This window comes from Megalobrama amblycephala, linkage group LG2, assembly GCF_018812025.1.
Source record: "Megalobrama amblycephala isolate DHTTF-2021 linkage group LG2, ASM1881202v1, whole genome shotgun sequence".
NCBI lineage: Eukaryota > Metazoa > Chordata > Actinopteri > Cypriniformes > Xenocyprididae > Megalobrama > Megalobrama amblycephala.
In genome coordinates, this window is record NC_063045.1 from 52160590 (window position 1) to 52187914 (window position 27325).

General features: G+C 36.9%; 1 protein-coding gene across 5 annotated transcripts; it reads left to right on the forward strand.

Annotated features, from left to right (window-relative positions):
* The first annotated feature begins 297 nt into the window (after positions 1-297).
* On the forward strand, positions 298-25716 carry map6a (microtubule-associated protein 6a). 5 transcript variants are annotated; one of them, XM_048180784.1, is made up of 5 exons: positions 298-1390; positions 13463-13676; positions 15977-16191; positions 23033-23143; positions 25211-25716. In XM_048180784.1, the coding sequence occupies exons 1-5, from the start codon at positions 681-683 to the stop codon at positions 25341-25343; spliced, it is 1383 nt and encodes a 460-aa protein (XP_048036741.1). In that variant the 5' UTR covers positions 298-680; the 3' UTR covers positions 25344-25716. The 5 variants fall into 5 exon arrangements, with proteins under 5 accessions (XP_048036741.1, XP_048036742.1, XP_048036744.1 ...); XM_048180785.1 differs by lacking the exon at positions 23033-23143 and having other exon boundaries at positions 306-1390; XM_048180787.1 differs by lacking the exon at positions 23033-23143 and having other exon boundaries at positions 306-1390; positions 15977-16154.
* The last annotated feature ends 1609 nt before the right edge of the window (positions 25717-27325 follow it).

A 27325-nucleotide genomic window follows, 5' to 3' on the forward strand; every position in this document is an offset into this window, starting at 1 on the left:
GTTATTTTAAATTGTAATAATAGTTACAATATTACTGTTTTATTGTATATTTGCTCAAATAAATGCAGCCTTTCTGAGCATAAAAGCCTTCTTTCAAAAACATTTAAAAATCGTACCGACCACAAACTTACATCCTATATATGATAATAATAATAATAATAATAATAATAATAATAATAATACAAATATTATTATTATTATATTTTTGAGCATCCCTCACATCATTTCCAACAGCTATTATGTCTTCAGGACTTTACTTTAGTGGGCGGGGCATTGAGCGCGGTCCCGCCCATTGCAGACGTTGCGTGATGATGACAGTGGCAGGTGATTCAGCTTCTCTCGATGGATGCTGAGCGGAGGAGGCGCGCGGGAGGGAGGGGCTGCTGTGTCTTCACAAATTCTCGTATTGTAACGAGCGCAAGGGGATCAGGACGGAGCTAAACCAGAATATTCCACAGATTAAACCCCTCAAGAACCCGTAATGCATCTTTTACAGTGTGTTTGTGTCCTGTCATCTTTGACAACATCGTTTTAAGGAAAAACATTGCGAATCAGACATTTTGTGTAGCGTATCTCCCGCGAGGCTCGCGAGCGCGTTTAGTTCCACAAACTGAATACAAAACAGCTTCGGGGAAAGGAAGAGATTGGCATAACAGAAGGTAAGACGTTGGCAAACCATCATGGCATGGCCCTGTATCTCCAGAGCCTGCTGTATGGCTCGGTTCTGGAACCAGCTGGACAAGGCCGACATTGCGGTGCCGTTGGTTTTCACCAAGTACTCGGACGTGTCCGAAATGCAGCATCTTCACCTGCAGCAGCCTGCGCAGAAGGTCGCCATAGAAACGCAGCCGCTTCACAACGACCACGACGCGGTGACCAAAGGACCTCCAGCCCGGGATGAGAACATCAGCGGATCTGTGATGCGCCAGGACTTTAAACACTGGAATGTTCGCCCGGAGCCCAGCTGCAAGCCCAAGAACGAGTATCATGGCCCTGAGATCCCTTTTAACAACGAGACCCAGTATCAGAAGGACTACAAAGCCTGGCCTATCCCAAAGAGGGGAGATCATCCTTGGATCCCCAAGCCCTCTCCGACCATCTCAGTGGGCAATGACCGCATCCCTGATAGATCCAAACACACAGAGATGATGGACACTGGGGTGGAAAAGAGTCAGATTGCTGACAAGGTGCAAGAGAAGGAGATCCTGTCTAGTGGAAGGAAAAAGAGGCAAGCCAAGAAAGTGACCATGGCTTCTGAAAGCAAAGCTGACATGAAGTTGGATGGGCAGAGCATAGGGGATGCCACCACTACAGAGGGAAAAGGGAGGGCAGCTGTGGATGCCCTCAACCGGCAGATCAAAAAAGAAGTCACCTCTGGCAGCTCCTACAGGTAGGCCTATGGCTGATTATTAATGTACAGTTGTGATTTTCCACTAGGGGCCCTCAAACTTCCAAGGAGGCCCTTAGGATGACTTAAAATGATATAAAATAAGATAAAACAAATATTAAAATAAGTTAAAAATCTTGATATTTTTTTTATCTGAATTCACCCTTTTTATCTGAATTCATTCTTCTTTGAAGAACCAGAATTCCCAAGTTTTGGAAAACCTGGAGATGTAGTCTAATTTTAAAAATGTGATTTCTAAACCTGGAATGGTCATGTAAATTAATAAAGTCTTAAAGGGTTAGTTCACCCTAAAATAAAAATTGTCATTAATTACTCATCTTCATGTCGTTCCAAACCTGTAAGACTTTCGTTCATCTTTGGAGCACAAATGAAGATCTTTTTGATGAAATCTGAGAGCTTTCTGTCCCTCCGTTGACAGCTACGCAACTTACACTTTGGCGCTTCATAAAAATAAAGTTCATAAAAAGATCGTAAAAATAATCCAAATGGATCCATCGATTTAGTCCAAAATTTCTAAAGTTTAGGAAGCTCTCAGATTCATCAAAAAGATCTTCTTTTGTGTTCCAAAGATAAACAAAAGAGTCTTACAAATTTGGGACGACATGAGGGTGAGTAGTTAATGACAGAAATTTCATTTTTGGGTGAACTAACCCTTTAAGAAAACATGGACATTTTTATAATGAATGTAATTTTCTAATTATGCCAAGCTCCAAAATATTTTATTGGGTAGAAACTGCTGTTTGCCAGTAAAAAAAAAAAAAAAAAAAAAAATCCTTTGTAATTTAATCTACATGATTTATAATAATTGTAATAATTATATAAAAGTATATATAACTATTATGTCTAACTAAAATAATTGTAATATATAATTAATAATATTATTATAAAATAATTATAATGGTTTGTTTTATATAGTCATTTTAATATATTGACACACCAAGTTACAAGTTAAAAGTAAAAAAAATACTGTAAATAAAGCTTGGAAACTAGCAATTTACAGCAGAAGCACCATGGGTATCTTATCTTTACAGTGGTGTTGCAAATTCTGAGGCAGATTTTGGGAGGAAACTTATGGCAAAAAGGAAAGACAGAGCCAAACAGCATACCAACAACTGGCACATAGGGGTTATGTTATACCTGGCATTGAATCTATACATGAATATATGTGTATAGAGGGGACCAAATTCCCCTCTCAATGATACTAAATACAAAGACACATTGGGCTAGGCTATCTAAATAGTACTAAATAATGTCTTATTGGACAATGTCTTTAGGGTTAGGGGATATTAAAGATAATTAGCTTAGTATAAAAGCAATAGAAGTCAGTACCATTGCAGAAAAAGTGTTGTGGAGTGAAAAAGGTCATAAAATGGAGGTCAGCTGTGGGTTAAATCTTGCGTATGCTGTATTAACAAAACCTACAGATGGCAGGACATGCAGGGGGCAGGAGAGCACTGGAACAGAAGCTGTTTTTGGAAAAGGCTTTCATTTTCTTCAGGGTTAGCTTTAGGGCAAAGTGAGGGCAGTGAGTGAATTGTAGAAATTCCAGTTGTTCCATTTGTTGTGAACGTGGTGTTAAATTGTGGGGTGTGTGGGATTCACAGAGCACCCTAAAATAAGCTTTTGTTTCCCAGCTAGAATATAAAACTGCTTTTTCATTTGCTTTTATTTGCCTGTCTTTGTCTAAAACAGATGGAGCTGAAGTTTGTATAGTGCTGTGCTGTTCCTGGTCCTGCATGGTATTCAGTTCCCTTTCAATCATTTTTTTTTTATTGCAAACAGTGAACAATAAATGTGTAAAGAAAGAAAGTTCTCAGATTTGGGATCTGGATCTCAATTCAAAAGTCTGTCATTGTCATTGTTGAGTAGTGTTTAATTGACAGGTGGCAATTTGTCCATAATTCGCCCCCTCGTTCATGTGCGCTTGCAAATTTCTAATTTGTGCATCTGAACAAGATTGAGCTTTTTAAATGGAAATGGAAACAATGTATATATGTATATAACAATGTATGTATCAACAATGTGTTGAATTTACTCTTCATTAAGATAGCCTTTAGACTTGAATATATTAGGCTGGTTAGTTGTTGAGTGAGAACTTTAATCTAAAATGCCTTGTGGTGCATCAGGGCAGGCTTTTTTCTTCTTGGAGGAAAATACACAAGAGGAAAAAAACACAGAGTCATCAGTTGAGTTTGTGTGAGTGCATGCGTGAATTGTTATAGTGTGATTCTTTAAACTGAAAAGCTCAGGATTACTTTGACTTAATCTTAGTCCTGAGTTTTGCTTTGTTGCCTTGTCATGCTACAAAGCAGTGACAGGGCTTAAGCTGATGAAACCGGATATATAAAAAAAATGGTCCTGTTACTGTAAGAAGCCTGCAAAATAATTCTGTGGTGTTTTATTTTGAGTCAGATAAATCACAGGTGTGCCTTGACAGGATGCAGTGGAGAGGAAGTTGCTTCCTTCATTTATCTTCTCTAGTGTCTCTCTCTCTCTCTCTTTCTCTCCCTGCAGATCAATATGCTTTGGTCTGCAATTTATCTCTGTACGATATATTAGTTGTGCACAAAATCTTGGAAATGCTGAGAGATTTTTGCAGTTTAAGTGTTTAGCAGTTATTTTTTATTTTTTCATTATTTTAGGGTTGGTATTTGTTTCTTATTTTTTTATTGTTGACTTTAAAATAGCACACCATACCTCTGATACAATGTTGTTATAAATAACTAAGATTAAGGTGTCTTTTACATGAAAAAAATGGAAAACCTTTTATGCATTTTGGCTGTTAATTTACATGACAGCAGCATTTTAGGGGCCTGAAAACTTTTGAAAATAGTTTTTTTTTTAAGTGCACGTTTTTGAAAACAATACCGTTATTATCTCCGTGTAAACTACACAAACACGAATTTGTGAAAATGGTGATGTCATGCGCATATATAGTAGCTGCGTCTCATTAGGAGGCTGCATCAAGAATGTCTTATTTAAGAAAAGTAACCATAATAAAATTGACTGTTATTCCTCGTGAGGTGTAAAATACTGCAATTTCTTTCTAACTTAGCAATCTAACGGTAACTTTTCTTAAATGAGACTGCCTCTGACGTATTCGGCCGACAAATGCGACCCTCGGAGGACGCAGCCTCTGAAATGAAACGCAGCTATTATGTGTTCAGTCTAAAGCATAGACAGTAAAAGAAATGGACACAGCGACCCCATTGGAACTCAATTGAGACAAGTGAAGCCCATTTTTAGCGATTTTTAGCACTTCCGTTTCTGACGCGCAGACTCAAACTAAGCTTGATGACGTCAGCAACCTGTCTGACAGATGTAAATCTTCTAGTAGCTGTGCGTGCAAACTGCCATCGTTAATCTTGCAGAGACGGCGAGCTTGAGCGGGGAGTTCTTTGGCGTGAGTGAGCAGGAGTAAGTATTCTGATTAATTATTTTGTATAGTATTTTAAAATGTAACGCCAGTACGCCATATTAAGTTAATGCATACTATTGCCTGCGAGCTTCTCCTCCTGTCTGTACGGTAATTTCTCTACTGTGCGACAGAGAGTTGAGTGGTTATGACGCAATCGTTAGCCTATTTTTACAAAAACTGTTTCTACGGGGCCATGATGTAACATAGAAGGTAATGGAGCCCTTTATACATTGTCGTGTATCTTTAGAAATAAATAATGGACAAATGGAGTCTTTAAACGCCTCAGATGTAAAGTTATTCGCTGTCAAAGTGACGCCAAAATGAATGGGAGTCAATGGGATGCTAACGCAGGTGAAGTTCTGCTACAAGATGGCGGCACGCGGCCGACTTCAACTTCCGGTCGACTTCCTTGGGCACTGGTCTAAAGGCATGTAGTGTTTTTTTACAAAGTGACATCGCCAACTACTGGTCTGGCATTCATAATGCAGCAATTTTAGTCTATACACAAACTTTTCGAAAACGCAAAGAAAAAACGTTTCCAATTTTAGTACAATGTTGTTGTGAAAACGTACCATAAAACTATTCAAAAATATTTTTATTAATTAAAATAAAGCTGAAATGAAATAAAATATAAATATTAGATTTAAAAAAAGTTTAGTATTTTTAAAAAATTAGAAATGAAACTGAAATAAAATGAGTTAAGGCTGCACAATTATGACAAAAATCAAATTGTCAATTATTTCTTTGAAATTGCGATTATTATAATTTACAATGAATAATGTTTTGAATAGCTTTATATCATTGTTTGAAGCAGCCGTATGCCATATTTTTATATGAAAATAAACAAGCTGAAAACACTCTTCCTAAAAAACTTTTATTGCATTTCTATAGCATTAAGCCTCAAATGTCAACTAAACATTGGTCTGGTTTCTTCTTTAAAAAAAAAAAAAAAAAAAGGCATGATATTAACCCTTAAGATAATCTGTAAAAAAAAAAAATAAAAAAATAAAAAAAAAACACACGCACATCTTAAGCATGCAGAATAATGTAATGGACTTTTTTTTCTTTTCTTTTTTTAAATAATTGCGCCTTTGAACTATTTTGTAATTGTGGCATCTGTAATTGTAATCATGATTAGAAATGTGATTAATTGTGCAGCTAAAAAAAAAAATTTGCTAAAATAAGTTGAAATATATCTAAATTAAAGCTAAATAGAAATAATAAAAAAACCACAAACAATTACTAAAATAACACTCCGCTGATCATATTTAGTATAGGGTATAAAAAAGGATTTTTTAATGAATTAATAATTAATTAAATAATTAAATTAATTATTTGCCTTTCCTGTATTCCATCAGTGATTCCTTAGTCAATTAAAGTACATTTGTGCAATACACATTGTACAGAATAATGCAGTAAATAAACATACTTTTTATGCCTTTCCTTCCTTGTGCAGTAATTGAAGGCACTGTAACCATTCAAACACTGGAATCAATAACAGAAGAAGCAGCAAAGACAGAGAGAGAGCGAGAGAGAGAAATAAGAGAGAGTTTTGCCTTACAGGGCAGTATTACACAGCTAATCTCATTGGGATTCACTTGGAGTCCAAAGTGAATGTCAGAAGAAATATGTCATGCTGTAGGAACAGCAAAAAAAGATAATGCACATGGTGGAGGAAACCTATTGATCTGGACCTATTTGAGAGCAAGTCTGTTGCTAGAATAAGAACTTACATTGAAAATCAAACTTAGCAATTGCACTAATTGTTTTCAGTGCTGGTGGATTAAATAGAAGGAATCAGTTTTGATTAATTCAAATACACTGTCTATGTTTGGTAGCGTCAGGCGCTGTGTTGACATCTGACAGGTCTAGACTACATTAAAATAATCAGGATGTTGTTTTTAGATCCAAGTACAAAGCAAAACAGCTTTACATGCTTCTGTTAAACACCACATTACTCCAATGTGCCAAGCCTACCCATGATGCACTGCTCTGGCGCCCCACCACACAATTCTCTAGTGCCAGCATATCACCATAGTGACGGCTGTTCACAAAAGCTCCATGCCTGGGGAGAAGAAGAGGCATCGACCTCACTGTATGCTCAAATATACAGATGACTTTTGATGTCAACAGTTAATTTAATGTGTGAGCTCATTTAAATAAATATTGTGATTTTTCCATTAAATTAATTCTGTTAGATTAATAAGAAGATAAGTAGGTGTAAAACAACATTGTAGAACAGTGTTGATGTCATTTATCAAATGAATGATTTGACAGCTGGTACCAAGCACTGATTTACAATAAGCACACTAAGCTCATTGTTGGCAGTCCAATTGTATGTGAGTAAAACCTTCTCTCTCTGTCTTCATGTCTTTCTCATTCAGTCTCATTTTATATGTGTGTGTGTTGCTTTATCTTATGCTGTATAAACTCTGACTCCTCCCCCTTCTTCTTTCATGTTTGTCCTGTGAGTGTTTGCTGCCTGTGGCCTTGGACTTCTATAAGCTGCCTTTGTACTGCCTTTTCTAGCATTCTGACTGGACTTCATTTGTCTTATGTAACAACTTTCACTTCTTTCTTTTCGCTCCCCTGTGCTCTCAACAGGGATAGAAGGGAGGCCTCACTTTAAATCAAAACACTAGACACAATATTATAGTCAAACTCTCAATGCATGTATCTAAAAGGTCAAAACAACAATGACATTTCTAACACATCTCAAATTATGTATGTTTAATAATAGCCAGAGTTGTTGTTGTTTGTTGTTTTGTTAATTGAAATAAATCTGAAATCAAATAAAATATAAATATTAGATAAAAAACGTAAGTGTAAAAGAGAAATGTTGCCTTAACTATAATTAAAATAAGCTTAAGTACTAAAACTTAAAGGTGCCGTAGAATGTCTTTTTAAAAGATGTAATATAAGTCTAAGGTGTCCCCTGAATGTGCCTGTGAGGTTTCAGCTCAAAATACCCCATAGATTTTTTTTTAGTAATTTTTTAACTGCCTATTTTGGGGCATCATTAAATATGAGCCGATTTAGGCTGCGGCCCCTTTAAATGCTCACACTCCCCGCCCACGGAGCTCGCACTTGCCTTTAACAGCATAAACAAAGTTCACACAGCTAATATAACCCTCAAAATGGATCTTTACAAAGTGTTCGTCATGCATGCTGCATGCATACATCGGATTATGTGAGTATTGTATTTATTTGGATGTTTACATTTGATTCTGAATGAATTTGAGGCTGTGCTCCGTGGCTAATGGCTAATGCTACACTGTTGAAGAGATTTATAAAGAATGAAGTTGTGTTTATGAATTATACAGACTGCAAGTGTTTAATAATGAAAATAACGACAGTCTTGTCTCCGTGAATACAGTAAGAAACGATGGTAACTTTAACCACATTTAACAGTACATTAGCAACATGCTAACAAAACATTTAGAAAGACAATTTACAAATATCACTAAAAATATCATGATATCATGGATCATGTCAGTTATTATTGCTCCATCTGCCATTTTTCGCTATTGTTCTTGCTTGCTTACTAGTCTGATGATTCAGCTGTGTACAGATCCAGACGTTAATACTGGCTGCCCTTGTCTAATGCTTGAACATGAGCTGGCATATGCAAATATTGGGGGCGTACACCCCGACTGTTACGTAACAGTCGGTGTTGTGTTGAGATTCGCCTGTTCTTCGGATGTCTTTTAAACAAATGAGATTTATATAAGGAGGAGGAAACAATGGTGTTTGAGACTCACTGTATGTCATTTCCATGTACTGAACTCTTGTTATTTAACTATGCCAAGATAAATTCAATTTTTAATTCTAGGGCACCTTTAAACTAAAAATTAAAATTGAAAATATAAAAATAAAAGCTAATTCAAAAATTTTAAGAAATACTATAATAGTATATAAATAATACTAAAATAACACTGTTAATAAAATTCTGTTGTAGAAATTACTTTTTATTTTTTTATTAGGTTCACCAAGGCTCGCCCCAATCAGCCTGACGGGGGCGCTACAGTGGTCAAAAGTATGAAATGGCTCATTACTCCTGAACCGTTAGGCCTAGGCTCAAGTGTCTTATGTCATTGGAATCCTTGGCTCAAAGCAGACAAGGATTCACTCATTGAAATTTTCGGGTATTTTGGATTTTTTTGAAAAACCTACTTTTGCAAACTAGTCCAAGTTTTTGACCCAATCAGAACCAAACCAGTGCAGCAAGATTCTCTGAAGTCTGATTGTCAATAGTTATCAAAAAAAAGTTGAAATTTCAATTCACAATCCCTAAGGTCCGCCAAAACGTTCGAGCCACTTTTACTAAAATGGCTATAACTCGTGAAGGGAATGAGATATTTTCACCATACTCAGCACACCTATGTAAGAACTTATTCTGTGGTCGTGTGAAAAAGGACGCGAAGACTGGCCACTTGGTGGCGCTATAACAGTAAAAAAAAACATGAACACAGTTATAACTACTTCACCGTTAGTCCAATCGACCTGAAACTTGGCATGCAATGTCTTCATCCGAGGGGCCATGACTCTCTATGTGGACATTGACGCATCTTGAAAAACATGTCCGCCATCGGCCACTGAATTTTGAGCGGCTGTCAGGCAAGGCTATCAAACAACGCCTTTCTGTTTTTCACATGCGTAAAACATCGTGTATCGCATGATTTTTCGCGCATACCCACGACATTCATACCACATGGTAGAACTCCTCGTTCTGAGCAACTTTTCCTCTAGGACCACCGCTGTCTTTTTTTCTGCTATTAGTGCTGTTGATAGAGAGTCACTTGTATTTAACCCGAAATATTCCTTTATAATGCATGGCATGAGACATGAGATGTGATTTTCACATCTCTTATTTTCTCGGAGGGGGTTAATAATGTTCCCCCACATGCTGTCCCATGACTTTGTTCATCAGCTTGGTGATCACATAATAAGAGGCCTTTTCTGTTTAGAATTTTTCCTCATTCTGACTTTAAAGGAGTTTGATCCAGTAATCTTATCTAATCTTATCTCCAGTAGAACAGTCTGTGATATCAAATGTGCTCAGTTCTTTTTTAAACCTAATCTTAATATGTCAGAATGGTTGATTCTGTTTCATATAAAGAGGTATTGATTTGATTCTTGTTCATGCAAGCTAAGCAACTAATTGATCTAATGGTATGATAATGATTCACCCTGCCTGACATTCCCGTCACTTTCCTGTTCTATCAAACCTACTCAATCAGTCTGCCTCTCTGAGGTTGTAATGTTACAGAATCAAACAGAAAGAGAGAGGCGGGGTTCCCGTGGTCAAAAATAAGGGCATTTTGAAATTATGTTTTCCAGGCCTGGAAAAGTAATGAAAATGAATAGAAATCTAGAAGTCATGTAAATGTATTTAGTGGATAATATCCAATGTTCCATCCTTCTTTAGCTAGAAATTTTTTGTAACGTAAGACATAGTGATTATGATTTGACAGTGAATTTTTCGTTAAAACCAGTTCACAAATCGATCTGAAGTGATTCATTTGCGAATCATTCTGTTTTTAAATGATTTTTTAGGTGAACAGAGTTACTCTCAGACTTCTGTTTTGTGCTGCTCTCAGTGATTTCTGTCTGTATGTGTGCATGTGTGTTTGATGTACTGCGGATAAGTTGCATGTTGGGTAATCTGCAATGCACATACCCGTGAAGTATATACCATTTGTCTGTGTCATCTCCGTGAATAAAGACTCATTACTCATCCAAAAGAAATGGCCACTGCCTCAGGAAAAAACTCTCTTCTGCTGAGATGCAGTTGGAGGGAAATCTCTGCATTATGGAGGCTGTATATCAATCTAGATCTATACTGCAGTGTCTATATATAGCCGTACCAAATAATTATTCTATATACAGTCATTGTTGTATCTTTTATACAATATATCGCCTTGTTGTAATCTGAAGGATTGCTATCTTGATCTGTGTGATCTGTCATAACATAAAAATGGCAATATATGTGGTTGAGGAATAGCAATACTGTAGTTGACCCTATTAAAATTAAAGGGTTAGTTCACCCAAAAATGAAAATTCTGTCATTAATTACTCACCTTCATGTCGTCCACACCCGTAAGACCTTCGTTCATCTTCGGAACACAAATTAAGATATTTTTGATAAAATCCGATGGCTCAGTGAGGTCTCCATTGACAGCAAGATAATTAACACTTTCAGATGTCCAGAAAGCTACTAAAGACATATTTAAAACTACAGTGACTACAGTGGTTCAACCTTAATGTTATGAAGCGACAAGAATACTTTTTGTGCACCAAAAAAACAAATGAACGACTTTATGACAATATCCAATGATGGGCGATTTCAAAACACTGCTTCATGAAGCTGCTTCGAAGCTTTACAAATCTTTTGTTTCGAATAAGTGGTTCGAAGCGTGTATCAAACTGCCAAAGTCACACCCCCCCAGTGGTGAACCATTGAAATTTCGAAACACTTATGACGTGACAAAGCCTTGTTTACTGAAATCACGCGACTTTGGCAGTTTGATACACGCTTCGAACCACGGATTCGAAACAAAAGATTCGTAAAGCTTCGAAGCTTCATGAAGCAGTGTTTTGAAATTGCCCATCACTAGATATTGTCATAAAGTCGTTAATTTGTTTTTTGGCGCACAAAAAGTATTCTCGCCGCTTCATAACATTAATGTTGAACCACTGTAGTTTTAAATATGTGTGGAATGACATGAGGATGAGTAATTAATGACAGAATTTTAATTTTTGGGTGAACTAAACCTTTAAAGTTTTGTTAATCTATGTATATTAGATTTGAGGTAATCTACTATATGCTAGTGTACTTCTAAACTTTGACAATGTAACTTGTAGCAGATATAAGAATTTAAAATATACATTTCTGTACACTCTTAGCCCGGATTTTATATTTACTTAAAAAATATAATTACAATATACTTAAAATATTTAAGTTTGGTTGCATTACTTATAAAATATAAGTATATTCTACTAATTTGTGGGTGTATTTGAATGTGTTAATAAATGTAAGTTAAATGCACTTAAATTATGAAGTTTTCCTCCTGGCCACGCCTCCTTCACACTGGTTTGCGGCAGGTAATGACGCCATTTTGTCGTGGTGTGTATGAATTCAAGGAGCTGTTGATGAGCAGTTGGAACATTTGTTTTGGCTGTTCTACAGACATTTTTTCCTAACATTTACCTTATAGTTTTTCACCAAAGGAGAAAATCACAATTTTTAAGTTACCATCATCGAGGGTCAGTGTTTGTTTTAGTTGAGCTCTTGACCCTTGACTTTTTAATATTAGATTTTGTTTGGGCAGTTTTAACTGTATTAAAACCAACCAGACAAGCAAAGTTAAAAGATGATCAGGTGATGTTGGTTATGTTTTCACATAATCATTATTTCATCTGAATCACTAAACTCATTTAGAGCCCAATCTCTGAGTTAGATTTACATTATTGATTACAGCAGCACTGTGATTCTACAGCGGAGGATCAACTTCTACAATACAATTTTTTTTTTTAAAGTTGTCCTTATTACAAAAAAAAAATATATTTATATATTTTAGGCACACACAGACATCAAGAATCAGCCTGTGAATCTCAACGACGGTGACAAGCAGCATGTTCTGATAAACAGATCAACTCTGAACATTAGAAAACAAGCTACTAAAAAGTCACAGAAAAACAGCAAAATTTAAATAGTGAGAATAAAGAAAATTACTAAGACAATTCAGCTCATAATTTATTCATGCAGCAATGCATGATGGGAGGCATGGATGAATTTTGATTGGTGGCAAGTTAACTTGCTTAGTACATTGAACTTAAATATACTAGTTGTAATAACTACAAAGTAATTAATATTACAAAACATATTAAGTTAAATGAACTCGAATTATTAAGTTCACATTACTTAATCATTACTTAATTTTTTTAGGGCAACCAGTTTCATCAAATTTTTTAGGTAAATTCAACTTATCCGGGCTAACAGTGTCCAGGAGAAAAAAATGGACCAAAAATATTGATGACTCATCTTGGACTTGTATTGTTAATCCAATCAAATGCTCTCTAGTAGGGCTGCACGATATATCACATGCGATTGTCACGCGCATTTCGTCAGTAAAGCCGGTTCCCTGATTACCGCTAAATCGCCATCACCTGCTTTCAAATGGAGCGGCATTTAATAGACAGAGCCGTAGTTCACTGACAAGCCACTCAATATCGCGTTCATTATCGAAGGCGATTCATCTGCGATATGAACGCGATATTGCGTGGCTTGTCAGTGATCTACGGCTCTGTCTATTAAATGCCGCTCCATTTGAAAGCAGGTGATGTTTCGTGCAGCCCTACTCTCTAGAATGAGAATGTCCGCCCCCCACCTTCTGTGGACTAGCAAGTGACAAATCATAGTTCACGGCTGTGAAACTCAAGCCTGAAAGAAAAAAAAAATCTTTTGCCAATAAACTACACACCTCAGATTTAACTGTGCACTTTCAGTATAATATTTCAGTGTTATACCTTTCTGGATTCATAGTGTGGTCTTGAAATTTAATATGTGTGGGATGAATCACCCACTACACTCAATTTTCCAATAATTTGTGATGTTATCTGTTTCTTAATGTTAGGAATGAGTTCAAAGCCTACACAGATGTCAAATCTGTGAAGGTCACCAGGGCCCAGTCTCAGTATAAGATTCCCGATGAGAGAACTGCTCTGGAGACTAGCTACAGCGCCACCTACAGGGGCTATCAGGCCAATCTGCAGCCAGATGACAACAAGGCCCTGGAGAGGAGGAGGATACGCACACTGTACCATGAACCTTATAGAGAGAGCAGTAAGGTAAGATCCTGTGTGTAGAAGTTAAGAAAAACTACACAATATTCAGATCAGTTGAGCACTATGGGTTACTTTCTTGTTGTGCTTGGTGCAGAAGGTTGGAAATCAATTATTGGGTTCAGTAACTTTATGTCAGCAATTTATGTGCTCAATGGCTGGAAAATAACTGAACAATTTTTTTTTCTCAGCAGTACTTTTTCAAAGTAGTTTGACGTAACTTTGGCCTCAGGCATTGAGTGTCTTTTCTTGGCATCGAATCAGCTTCAGCGCTTTCTTTCATTATGTTGAACTGTTCTGACTTGCTTTATATTAGCATCAGAATCAGTTCTGGCTAATTAGGATCTTTGCTAACAGTGCATGTTTTAAGGTCAGTATGTGTCCAAAACTGTATGATCAAAAGTGATTTTTTTTTCAACTATTTTTGAATCACAAAAATCTGTGTGTGGTCTTAACAATGTGAAATCAAAATATTAAAGGGTTAGTTCACCCAAAAATGAAAATTCTGTCATTAATTATTCACCCTCGTGTCATTCCAAACCCGTAAGACTTTTGTTCAACTTCGGAACACAAATGAAGATCTTTTTGATGAAATCAAAATGAGAGCTTTCTGTCACTCCATAGACAGCTACGCAACTACCACTTTGACACTTCAAAAAGTTCATAAAGAGATCGTAACAATAATCCATATGATTTGAGGGGTTTAGTCCAAATTTTCTGAAGAGAGTCGATCACTTTATATGATGAACAGATTTAATTTAGGCTTTTATTCACATATAAACATTCATCAGCTCATCAGTTGTGATAAACGGAAGCTCAACCATGTTTGCTTAACGTTTGAGAACCAATGAGGTTCATTCTCATGTTACGCAGCACATTTGAGCTTCAGCAAGAGGTTTGTTCTCATGTGTCAAGCAGGTTTGATTGAGCTTCTGTTTATGTTCACGATCAGTGTTTATATGTGAATAAAAACCTAAAATTAAATCTGTTCATAATATACAGCAATTGAGTCTCTACAGAGTCTCTATTTGGACTGAACTGCACAATTCATATGGATTAATTTTACAATCTCTTTATGAACGTTTTGAAGCATCAAAGTGTCAGTTGTGTAGCTGTCTACTGAGGGACAGAAAGCTCTCAGATTTCATTAAAATTATCTTCATTTGCGCTCTGAAGATGAACGAAAGTCTTACAGATTTGGAACAACGTGAGGGTGAATAATTAATGACAGAATTTTCGTTTTTGGGTGAACTATCCCTTTAAAATTGACTTCTTTAAAGTCGGCATGAAATGAAATTTCACTATGTCTATTTTCTAAATGCATGTTATTAATATTTTTGTGAACAATTCAACCATGCATATGTTTCATTTTAAAAACATTTTTGACCTCATAATTCTTAGAATGTCATAACTCAATCTTCTGGTGAAATGACCAACTTCTCTCTGGTGACATATGATGAATTTATCCAGTCAATCAGTCCACATAAACCCTGCCCATTTCTTACTGTTGACCAGATCTGCCTCCATCCAATCAACAACCTATGGATAAATCCAAGTCCCTCCCCTACAGTTTTTTTTTTTTTTTTTTTTTCACTAATTCGTTTCACTCAGATGTACGTTACAATACAGAAGGAAAATTGACATAGGTTCAAACGTATTAACTTTCCCTGCCTATAATATATCTTTTCGGCTAACACACCCAGGGCTAAATGGGTGGGACGATTAAAAGGTTAGTTCACCCAAAAAGGAAAATTATGTAATTTATTACTTACCCTCACGTCGTTCTACACCCGTAAGACCTTAGTTTATCTTCAGAACACAAATTAAGATATTTTTCATAAAATCCGATGGCTCAGTGAGGCCTGCATTGCCAGAAAGATAATTAACACATTCTGATGCCCAGAAAGCTACTAAAGACATATTTAAAACAGTTCATGTGACTACAGTGGTTCAACCTTAATATTATAATGCGAGGAGAATACTTTTTGTTCACCAAAAAAAAAACAAATAACGACTTTTCAACAATATCTAGTGATGGGCGATTTCAAAACACTGCTTCATGAAGCTTTATGAATCTTTTGTTTCGAATCAGTGGTTCGAAGCGCATATAAAACTGCCAAAGTCATGTGAAATATTGAAATTTTGAAACACTTATGATGTAACGAAGCCTCGTTTACTGAAATCCCATAATAACGTAGTCTAACATTTCCATTCAGTCCCAGTCCTGTCCTACATTATTTGCCATTGAATAACGAAATACGTTGGTGGTAAAATACCATTTTTGTGCTTTTTCATGTCTTGTACAGGTAGAGAAAACCAGTCTTCCTCGCTCTAAACCGAAAAAGAGCACCACCACATCTGCCACACCTGGCAAACCGCTGAAGAAGTCCAAGGAGAAGCAGGCGACGTCTGTGCGCGGTTCGAAGAAGAAGAGCTCCGAGAACCAGCAGGAGAGCAGAGCGGCGCAGGGCGACAAGGAGAAAAGTAAAGAGATCAACAACAAACTGGCTGAGGCGAAAGAGTAAAAACCATTGCACTTCTTCTCTCATTTAATCTCTTCCTGAAAGGGTGAAAGCTGAACGAAGGCTGCAAAATTATTTAATAAGAGGTTCTCATTCCTTTACTGTTCTATCCATTGCTCCCCTTCTCTCCTCTCTCTCTCTCTCTCTCTATCTATCTGATGCACCTCTCGTTTTATTCTTTACTGTGTATTTCCAATACCCGCCACCTCTCTCTCTGTCTTACTCTCTCTTTCTTTCTCTTTGAGAGATCAGTGGGCTGTTTTTACAACATTTGCAGGGTTGGAATTTGATGTTTTTCTTCCATTTTGCCTCGTAATCTCGCCAGTAATATCAAAGCGTTTGCATTTACTATAGCTCCACCCACTCTCCTCATCTCCACGACGAGGTTTCCATGGCAACCACTCTACTGGTTGGCTAGTGGATGCTCTTATCTTGCATGGAGCCATTGGCTAGAAGCACAGTATGTTTTACTTCCCATCAGATGCACAGACTGGTGGTTTTCATTTATCAAGGGTTTTACAATTAAGCTGATTTGTATCCGCTAAACCTTTTGAAATTATGTTTATATAAATTAGGCAACATATAAAAGCCATTTCTCAGTCAAAAAATCTTTGATAAATGTGCATCTTTGATTTTAAAACTACATTGATCTATTTCCTGCTTGCCTTGCCTGTTTTATGTAGTCAAACACCCCCAAGCTCCCAAGTGATGTCAAATCACTTTGGTCCTGTGATTATTTTAACCATTTTATTTGTTTTCTTGCTCATTTTTTAGAACCATTCCATCATGAAATTGTTGTTGAATCATTACAGGAACAGAATATTTCCAAATAGCTTAAAGGGAATATCAGTATCTTCAAAAAGGCATCTGTCAAGGTCATATTAAAATTAGGCCTTGTTTTGGACCACTTTGTTGCCTGGACAACAAACTGGATTACTGTAACATGGTATTGCATTATGGGATGTACTGTAAATTTGTCTTTGGATAGAAAAGGATGTTCACTGTGATTTTATGTGCGAAACAAAACTGTAGAAAATCTAAGATAAACTAAAACATGTTTTTGTATTGTTTGGTTTTGAGGTTTTAGTGGGCTTATATTCCATTATGCACCATGAAAAATGTAAGGACCACAACCCTTAACACACACTCTTTCTCACACATGCACACTTCATCACACTCCCCATCCCCCTTAAGGGAGCCCCCGAGGTAGACAGATGGGGGATCCCAAAAGTAGAGGGAACTCAAAAGGTCAATAGATTAGCCAGCTTTAAAATCAAAGCCCTCTTTTTTGTGAATGCAGATTCAACATATTAATTATTAATGACTTTTCCCAGAGTGTCTCCTGCTTTGTTTGCTCCTGCATCCCTCCTGTTGTTCAATGACTGACATGACCTGTATTCTCAACTAATTGTTCTGTTTATTATCACGTGTCCCTTGATGTATTGGTAAGTCGAATGCAGTCTGTTCGGAATGCTGTTCGTTTACTCTCGACTGCATGATCATTGTCATATTTCTTTATGTTTGTTTGTTTGTTTTATTCAAACGTTGGCCCCAAAAAGGCCTTTTCCCAAGATGCACATGTATAAGAGGAAATTTCATGCAAACTTAAAGGGAAGAAATTCTGTCATCATTTACTCTGGACAAAAATATTTACATCACAGAAGAACAAATGGTATGTAAGATTGGAATGACACGAGGGTGAGTAAATAATGACAGAATTGTCATTTTTGGGTGAACTCTCCCTTTAAATTTTAATGCTGATTCATTCAGAGATGATTTTGTGTTGGCAGTAAAACCTTTTTATATTTATAATCTGATCAGACCTGATGTTACAGCACATAATCATGGCTTTCATTTTCCTTGCATGTGACATGACAGTGATGCAGATTCATGTCAGTTTGTGATGGAAGAACTAAGATGTTGTAGATCATGGGACTGAATGACATTCATTTTGGTATCTTAATGTCTTTATTTGCTGGCATTATGGAAGTGCATTTTGTAAGATCATGCTTTGCATAGTTGTTTTGTTTTTGTCATGGACCTCCCCTCTGCAAATCCTCTCTCTGTCTCTGGTTTCATCCGTTGAGGTCTTCTCCATTTTCAGTATGTCAAGTATGTGATCTCATTGTCCTGTTTGCCCTATCAGTGCACAGTAAGTCTGTGAACTATTGCCAGATTGATGAAATTTACTTGAAGCCTGTATAAATAAAACCAATCAAATGCTCTCTAGAATCTAAAGCGTCCCGCCCCCTACATTATAAATAAACGCTGAAGCCGCGGCTAAAATCGGTCTCTTGTTTACACATTTACTATTTTCTAAATGGTGAATGGCACATAGTGCACTATATAGGGGTTAGGGAACGATTAAGACAGTGTAAATATGCTTTCCATTTAGAATGAAGTTTGGTTTCACGTTAGTGTCGTGCGAACCGCCACAGTACACACAGTCTGAGACACGATATCACAGAGCGGGTCATATGCACGAGTCGGCACAGACGTATCGGACACATTTGCATTCTGCACAGAATGCTATATTTTAAAGCGATATGGAGGAGATTGGGGGATAAATGGTTAGAGATTCGAAGGAAACTGAGGTTTTACCAAGTTCAACAGCTCTGACTGAGCTGTGATATAAATTAAACGCTTTTGGTTATTTCAAAAAAGGGGAGAAGCTGTTCGATATGTCCCGTCCTGTCTTCCTCTTTCAGTGGAAATTACGTCAACACATTGAATAATGCTGCGGTTTCCGAAGCACTTAAGTGGGCCTTTAAAAAATGCTTTTTGACTGTTTGCAAATACAGTCATTTAGATTGGTCAATTACAGGGGCAAACACAAAAGATAGAAGCTGAATTCAGAATAGTATACTAATCATACTATTTGACAGGAATAGTAAGAGTAGTATGCTATTCCAAATTCAGCTAGGATCTTTTTATCTTTTGCGGTGTGCGGCGCTATCAGTAATGCACAACAAAGCGGTGGTATTCTTCTTAAAGTCACCATGAAATCAAAATGGACAATTCTTACTTTGTTATGGAATATTGCCGTATTTATTATAACATGCACATCATTTTTTTTTTAAATTCATGTGACCTTATAATCTTTAATCAAAACTTCCCCTCCCTCCTGCAGCGTCATCTCATCTCTTCTCTTCTCTGATGACGTTTTTACTGGCATGAAGACAGGACAACCTGTCAATGACATGAGATCACAGCAATAGCAAACAACAACCATCCAAACAGTTCCCGATGGACAAACTCAAGTCCCGCCCTACATTTGTTCTTGTTCGAGATGCTGTTTTACTCGGATATACGTCAAAGAAGAAAAGACTATCACAACTTCCATTTCATGCCGACTATAATAAACGAGCCTGACAAGTGACGCAGTGGTTCTGTCACGTCTCTCCCATTGATAATGAACTGTGAACTCACAGTTGCCACATACCATGTAAAATAAAGGCAGTTGAAATGTATTAAAACTGTTTACCATTATTTATGAAAATATTACATATTATAAGTCATTATTAAAACCTGAAATATATTATATACAGGCTTCAAATCCAGTCAGTTGACGTGGAAATTAACACAAAGTTCCAGAATTTAATAAATGAATGTATTCATTTCTTCAGTCTGGCTTTAGCATACAGCCTCATGTAGCCCATTCTCTTCAGTGCTGTGCTCTGAAGCTGACTACGCCACAGGGTGAGGGCCTTTTCTTGTATTTTGCAGCCTTTGGTGACTCAATTACTGTGCTAATATAATGTGGGAATTAAGGGATGGTATCCTGGGGAGACAGAGGAGGAAAAGCTAGCGGGGTTGTACATGTCCAGTGAGTGTGTGCGCGTGTGTGTGTGCTTAGCACAGGTGCTATCTATAGTCCATGCATACTGAAAAAGGAGAGAGAAAAAAAAAAACAATGTTATATGAGAGGGCCTCAGATTTAACTGTGATGATGTGAATTGTGATTTCTCTCTTGCTTGCTCATATTTATTGAAATTAATAAATGCAAACGCAGAAACAGAGGTGTCGTGGTTCATTTTGTTGAGGTGTGGGAGGGTTTGGGGACACGATGGTAGGTGCATCTGTATTGTTTCTCCTCTGTCCTTCTGTCTGTCTCTCTGTCGCTGTCATAGATGTCGAATCCACATGGAAGAGAACTATTCCGATGTTTATGGTTTATGTTTGGTTTTGCGACTCTCATATTTTATGTGTCAGGCTCTGGAATAGGTACTGGCATCTTTATGGTTGTGCATATTGCTGTCAGCTGAGAGTTGAGAAATATATGTTTGCATCTTGAGTGAATCTGATATATTGCAGCTTTCAGTGTCTCATATGTGCAAAGTAGTACAAGATGCAGTCTCCTATTCCAGGACCAAGTATCATAGATGTACGTAAAAATGAGAAACAATTGATATCCCATCCTGAATAGACTGAAATAGTCCTTGAAAGATCAGTATGTGTCAGTCTATAATGATTGGCTTTAATGATGTGATTTATTGATTTATTGATTGATTGATTGAAATCTGGTTGATTCTATATAATGATATTGTGCTTTGGGAGTTAAAGGAATAGATCACCCTAAAACAAAAATTATGTTATCATTTACTCACCCTTGTGTCGTTCCAAACCTGTATGACTTTCTTTCTTCTGTTGAATACAAAAGTTTGACATATGGAGAGATAGAGCGAAACGCTTCAAAATTTGAAAACCACACCCACCAGGGGGGAAAACAATCCAACCCTCTCCATTGAATTTGTATTAGGTGAAGCTGCCTCATTGTCATTTCTGACTTATAACAAAAAACAGAACAATGTCTAAAAGGTGCTATGTGACAAGGGTGTACAGCAAACAAGCTAAAAAAAAAAAACCAACTGTCGACATCCCCACAAAAAAAAAAGAAAGAAAGAGTGTTTAAGGACACAAAAGTGGATACAGGCAATTGAAACAGAGCGCAATGTGTCATATTACTCTGAGAACTACAGCCATTGGAGGGGAATGTAATCGGCGACAGGAAATATAATATATAAAACTGACATTTGGATATTTAACTTACCATTGACAAAATGTTTATTGCACACGTACGCATACTGAGGCATACTGAGTGTCAGGATTCCACAGTTTACCCATGCTTCACATCTTATTGCCTGTATCCAATTTTGTCTCCTTAAAGGTGCCATCGAACGTTTTTTTTACAAGATGTAATATAAGTCTAAGGTGTCCCCTGAATGTGTCTGTGAAGTTTCAGCTCAAAATACCCCATAGATTTTTTTTTTTTAATTCATTTTTTTAACTGCCTATTTTGGGGCATCATTAAATATGAGCCGATTTATGCTGCTGGCCCTGTAATTGCTCGTGCTTTTCGCCCACGGAGCTCGCGCTTGCCTTGAACAGTATAAACAAAGTTCACACAGCTAATATAACCCTCAAAATGGATCTTTACAAAGTGTTCGTCATGCAGCATGTCTAATCGCGTAAGTACAGTGTTTATTTGGATGTTTACATTTGATTCTGAATGAGTTTGAGGCTGTGCTCCGTGGCTAACGGCTAATGCTACACTGTTGGAGAGATTTATAAAGAATGAAGTTGTGTTTGTGAATTATACAGACTGCAAGTGTTTAAAAATGAAAATAGCGACGGCTCTTGTCTCCGTGAATACAGTAAGAAACGATGGTAACTTTAACCACATTTAACAGTACATTAGCAACATGCTAACGAAACATTTAGAAAGACAATTTACAAATATCACTAAAAATATCATGATATCATGGATCATGTCAGTTATTATTGCTCCATCTGCCATTTTTCGCTATTGTCCTTGCTTGCTTACCTAGTCTGATGATTCTGCTGTGCACATCCCGACGTTTTGCCCTTGTGTAATGCATTGAACATGGGCTGGCATATGCAAATATTGGCGGCGTACATATTAATGATCCCGACTGTTACGTAACAGTCGGTGTTATGTTGAGATTTGCCTGTTCTTCGGAGGTCTTTTAAACAAATGAGATTTATATAAGAAGGAGGAAACAATGGAGTTTGAGACTCACTGTATGTCATTTCCATGTACTGAACTCTTGTTATTCAACTATGCCAAGGTCAATTCAATTTTACATTCGATGGCACCTTTAAAGGCTGGCTTTTACGGTTCGGTAGCTTGTTTGCTATACACCCTGTCACACAGCATCTTTTAGGCATTGTTCTGTCTTTTGTTAGAAGCAAGAAACGTATCGGCTTCATGCAATACAAAGTCAATGAAGAGGGTTGGATTTTTTTCCTCCACGGTGTGGGCGTGGCCTAAATGTGTTCTGTCTCTGTAGTGATAGTTGTATGGAAAAGAGCATTCAGCTGCAGCATTTCATTTTGTATTCCATGGAAGAAAGAAAGTCAAGTTTGGAACGACATGAGGTTGAGTAAAGGCCCGTTCACACAAAGAACAATAACTATAAATATAACTATAACAATATCTATATTGGCATCCACACCAGCGGACAATGTATTGTTATATTAATTCTAAGCGCGCACTTTGTAGTCTTCTGCTTTAAATGGTCGAGCTCTAAAGCAGGATGGATTCTGATTGGCTGTCAATGTTTTGTATCGTACATCATCTGAAAAAATGACCAAAGATATTGTTTCTCTGTGCCGTTATTGTTATAGTTATCGTGTGGACTCTGCTATTCTTTTACATTTAGAACGATTTTTAGAACTTTTTTGAGACTTTTATCATTATAGTTATCGTCCTTGTTGTGAACGAGCCTTAAAAAATGACAGAATTTTCATCTTGGGGTTACCCATCCCTTTAATTACTTTAATGTTCAGCTAACGAGTGATCTTGTCGTTCGTTTGAAGGGTTATGCTAAAACAGTACCACTACATTCAGCTCTGTCAGCCCATCCGAGATATTGGTTGGGTGCAGACACTAAAGCAACACCTGTGGCGCTGTGCACTGCCCGACCCAAGGTAATACTCGCCTGAGAATAGAAAAAGCTTCTTCCGCCTCCATCCGTACTTCAGCAGCACAATTATTACTCACTGGGGGAAACTGTAGTGTTGTTAGTGCTTCGTGCTCTAGTGTTTACATTGAGAATTGAGTACACCATAACTGCTCAGTGTTCTTCACCTTTTGATTTGCTCCCATGCGTATTCTCTTCCATATGGAAAGTGTTGGGCCAAAGGAGGTTGAATAGGACAGTTTGACTTGCTCATGTACTGTATGTACTGTACGTTGCTTTTGGAGGATGTTGAAAACTTTGTTACAGTGTTTTTTTATACATGCATGTTTTGTTTTAATGTGGACTAACATCACATACAAGCTTGTTACTGTGTTCTTGTAGAAAAAAAGGTCAAGGAATAGGCATTTTTTCGTAATGTATTGCTCCCTATAGAAGAGTTTGAGGTGTAATATCTTTTTGTGGTACTTGTAATTTGATGTATCATCAATCTCTTCTCCTTAACGCTGGAACAATCCATTTACAGTGAACTTTAAATGTCACTCATAGATTCATTTCTTTTCTTTTTTATTCAAAAGATGAATGAAATTGAACTTGATGATATTTAAATCTTCTTTAGTATTAGAAACACAAAGCACATTGTATTCTTGTTTAGTGGTGTCTGTCTTGTTGTTTTCATGCTGGCTTTTATATCTGGACTTTTCCTTTGAACAACCTGAGATCACAGTCATATTCATCTATATACAGTGGGGTCCAAACATCTGAGACCACTAGTGAAAATGGTTTGGTTTAAAAGCAAAAAAGTGTGACAAACATTTAACTAAGAAATATTATAAATACATATGTTTATTTAATCATAGTTTCATTTAGGATAAGTGTGTGGTCTCAGATTTTTGCACCAGTCTTTATAAAACAGATTGTTTTAATCCCCGCTGCTGATTGGTCAATACATGTTGACATGGTGTGAGAAAGTCACATAAACCATGCGAAATCCGATCAGAGCTGTCAGACTACAACGGATTTCCAGAAATTTCAAACAACATATGAATGTAGCTTGAAACTGATTTGTAAAAAAAAAAAAAAAAAAAAAAAATTTTTTGCCATTTACACTTGGTAAATCTGATCGGATTTAAATCAGATATGCACAAAAATCGAATTTGGAATGACAGTGTGAATGTAACCTGGAAGTTCAAAATGACTGTGATGACCAATCAGATAAAAGAATGCGGGGCTTACCGTTCACAGAAGACGAGTGCACTTACTGTTGCACATTACATACAGACCGTGTTGCCAAGTCCATGGTTTTCCTGCGGAATCGGGCTACTTTAACACTGTTGCCGCGGGTTGATTTTCATGTCCGTAGGTTGAAGCGACCCCAAATAACATAATATTTAACCCCTGGAATGCGAATTTTACCAGGGGAACCCTGCCAAAAAACTCAGATTTTACCCCCGGAACGCAATTTTTACCAGGGGACACCCCTGAAACCCAATTGGGCTAGTTTTGAGTAGCAATTGGGTGGGTTTTGTTGTGAAAACCTGGCAACCCTGTATACAGAGACGCTACTGTAATGCTGTGTGAAATAGATATTTCGAGACCATACCTGTAAGTAAATGTGGTCGTCAATTCCAAAAACTGACAGTGTGAATGTATAGCCTGTGTGTTTGTTGCATTGCAACAGTCTGTTATATTGGGGACTATATCTTCGGGGTACACTTAATTAATCTGCTTAATACAAATAGGTTTTAATGAACATTTGCATCCTTAATTATTCAAATATGTAACAACCGCATAATGAAAGCAATAAGGCACTCAAAGTTGTGCCGTATTGTGAACATTCAAACGTTTGCTTGATCTGTTATCACTTACATCGTTCTCGCTACAAATAGAATCTCTATAAATAGAAATAATGAATAAAAAGTGGTCTCAGAATGCTCAAAGACTCATTTCTTCTAGTGCACAATGCTATCTACCAGATAAAACACCTCATGTTGTGTCTCTGTGTCTCTCTCTTTCTTTCTCTCCCTCTGTCGCCCTTCCGCTCCTCCTTTGGCAATAACACTGTGCTGCTTCCTAGTGAATCTGAGTCTGGCCTCGGACGAGTCAGCGATTATTATTCCCCGGGTACCTCTGGAGGAGAACCACTGGTGGAACGACCAGAACCACGGAGTCGGGGAGTAGTCCGGTTCGCTCCGGATGTCAAGTATTGACACAAAGCACATGACTAAGAGAAAGGCAGGCAGCTATAGACAGAACAATGAAGTAATGAGAAATATTTTAGGAAATATTTTTGCAGACAGAGAGATATGTGGATTTAAAGTACTGTATGTATATATTGTATGTTATAGATTAAGACTAAATTATGAGCTTCCCAATGAGAAAAACATGAACAAAAAGTACTTGCGCTCCCAGACTGTTTGCGACAACTGAAATGGTGCTATGTATGTATTTTGGTTCATGCTCTTTCTCAAAACATACAATGTTGCCATGATGATCATTTAGAGTAGCAAATATCATCTGTCATTAAGTGCTTCCTATAGTATAACATACTGTTTGAAAGTCTAATAAATGTGATCAAATCAGTGTTTATCTGTTTCTTTCCTCGCCTCCTCCTACTTTGTATTCATTGCAATATCCATGAAGAAATCTGTACTTCACCCAGTTTTTTTTTTTTTTTTTTTTTTGAGTGGGGCATTATATTAAGCATTATATTAAAATAAAATTATTATTATTATTATGGCCAAGAAATATTGGAAAATTAGATTTTTGAGTTGATCCAACATAATGTTTTAAGTAAGGCGAAGACGTTTTTTGCCACAATAAAAACACATTTCTAAGTAACATGAACTTAATAATTGTCACCATGAATGCAACTATTTAAGTTGATCCAACATAATGTTTTAAGTAAGGTGAAGACGCTTTTTGGACACAATAAAACGCATTTCTAAGTAACATGAACTTTCCAAGCACCGCTTGTCACCATGATGGTAAATCTCCAAAAACCCACATTAACAGAAACTCTTCTAAATTAGCATAACAAAACACTAATTCATGCTAAATCTCCCTTACCATTAATCTTGTGCAAAAAAAATTATATAACACTTAATTTTAGCATTTACTCTCCCTTTCAAGTGCCATGGGCAAAGCATGATGGGAAATATAAATCCCAGCCCAGTTTCACTTAACTTAAAGGTGCCCAAGAATGCTTTTTCACAAGATGTAATATAAGTCTAAGGTGTCTCCTGAATGTGTCTGTGAAGTTTCAGCTCAAAATACCCCATAGATTTTTTTCAATTAATTTTTTTAACTGCCTATTTTGGGGCATCATTAACAATGCACTGATTTACACTCGGCGTCGCCCCCTTAAATCGCGTGCTCCCTGCCACACGAGCTCTCAACTATATTACAGCGCATTTACAAAGTTCACACAGCTAATATAACCCTCAAATGGATCTTTACAAGATGTTCGTCATGCATGCTGTATGCGTGCTTCGAATTATGTGAGTAAAGTATTTATTTGGATGTTTATATTTGATTCTCTATGAGTTTGAGGCTGTGCTCCGTGGCTAACGGCTAATGCTACGCTGTTGGAGAGATTTATAAAGAATGAAGTTGTGTTTATGCATTATACAGACTGCAAGTGTTTAAAAAATGAAAAAAGCGATGGCTCTTGTCTCCGTGAATACAGTAAGAAACGATGGTAACTTTAACCACATTTAACAGTACATTAGCAACATGCTAACGAAACATTTAGAAAGACAATTTACAAATATCAGTAAAAATATCATGCTATCATGGATTATGTCAGTTATTATTGCTCCATCTGCCATTTTTCGCTGTTGTTCTTGCTTACCTAGTCTGATGATTCGGCTGTGTGCAGCTCCAGACGTTAATACTGGCTTGTGTAATCCCTTGAACATGCGTTACGTAACAGTCGGTGTTATGTTGAGATTCGCCTGTTCTTCGGAGGTCGTTTAAACAAATGAGATTTATATAAGAAGGAGGAAACAATGGAGTTTGAGACTCACTGTATGTCTTTTCCATGTACTGAACTCTTGTTATTTAACTATGCCAAGGTAAATTCAATTTTTGAATCTAGGGCACCTTTAAGTTCGTCTAAATTAAAAGAAGTGTTCATACAACTCAAAACAATGAAACACGTTTACACGTCATCAGATTGTATTTTACATTA

Excerpts from the sequence above, each read along its gene's own strand:
- map6a (XM_048180784.1), top strand. The coding sequence starts at position 681 with ATGGCATGGCCCTGTATCTCCAGAGCCTGCTGTATGGCTCGGTTCTGG. Across the intron at positions 13,677-15,976 it reads CTTATAGAGAGAGCAGTAAG|GTAGAGAAAACCAGTCTTCC; the intron begins GTAAGATCCTGT and ends TGTCTTGTACAG. Across the intron at positions 16,192-23,032 it reads AAACTGGCTGAGGCGAAAGA|GGTTATGCTAAAACAGTACC; the intron begins GTAAAAACCATT and ends GTTCGTTTGAAG.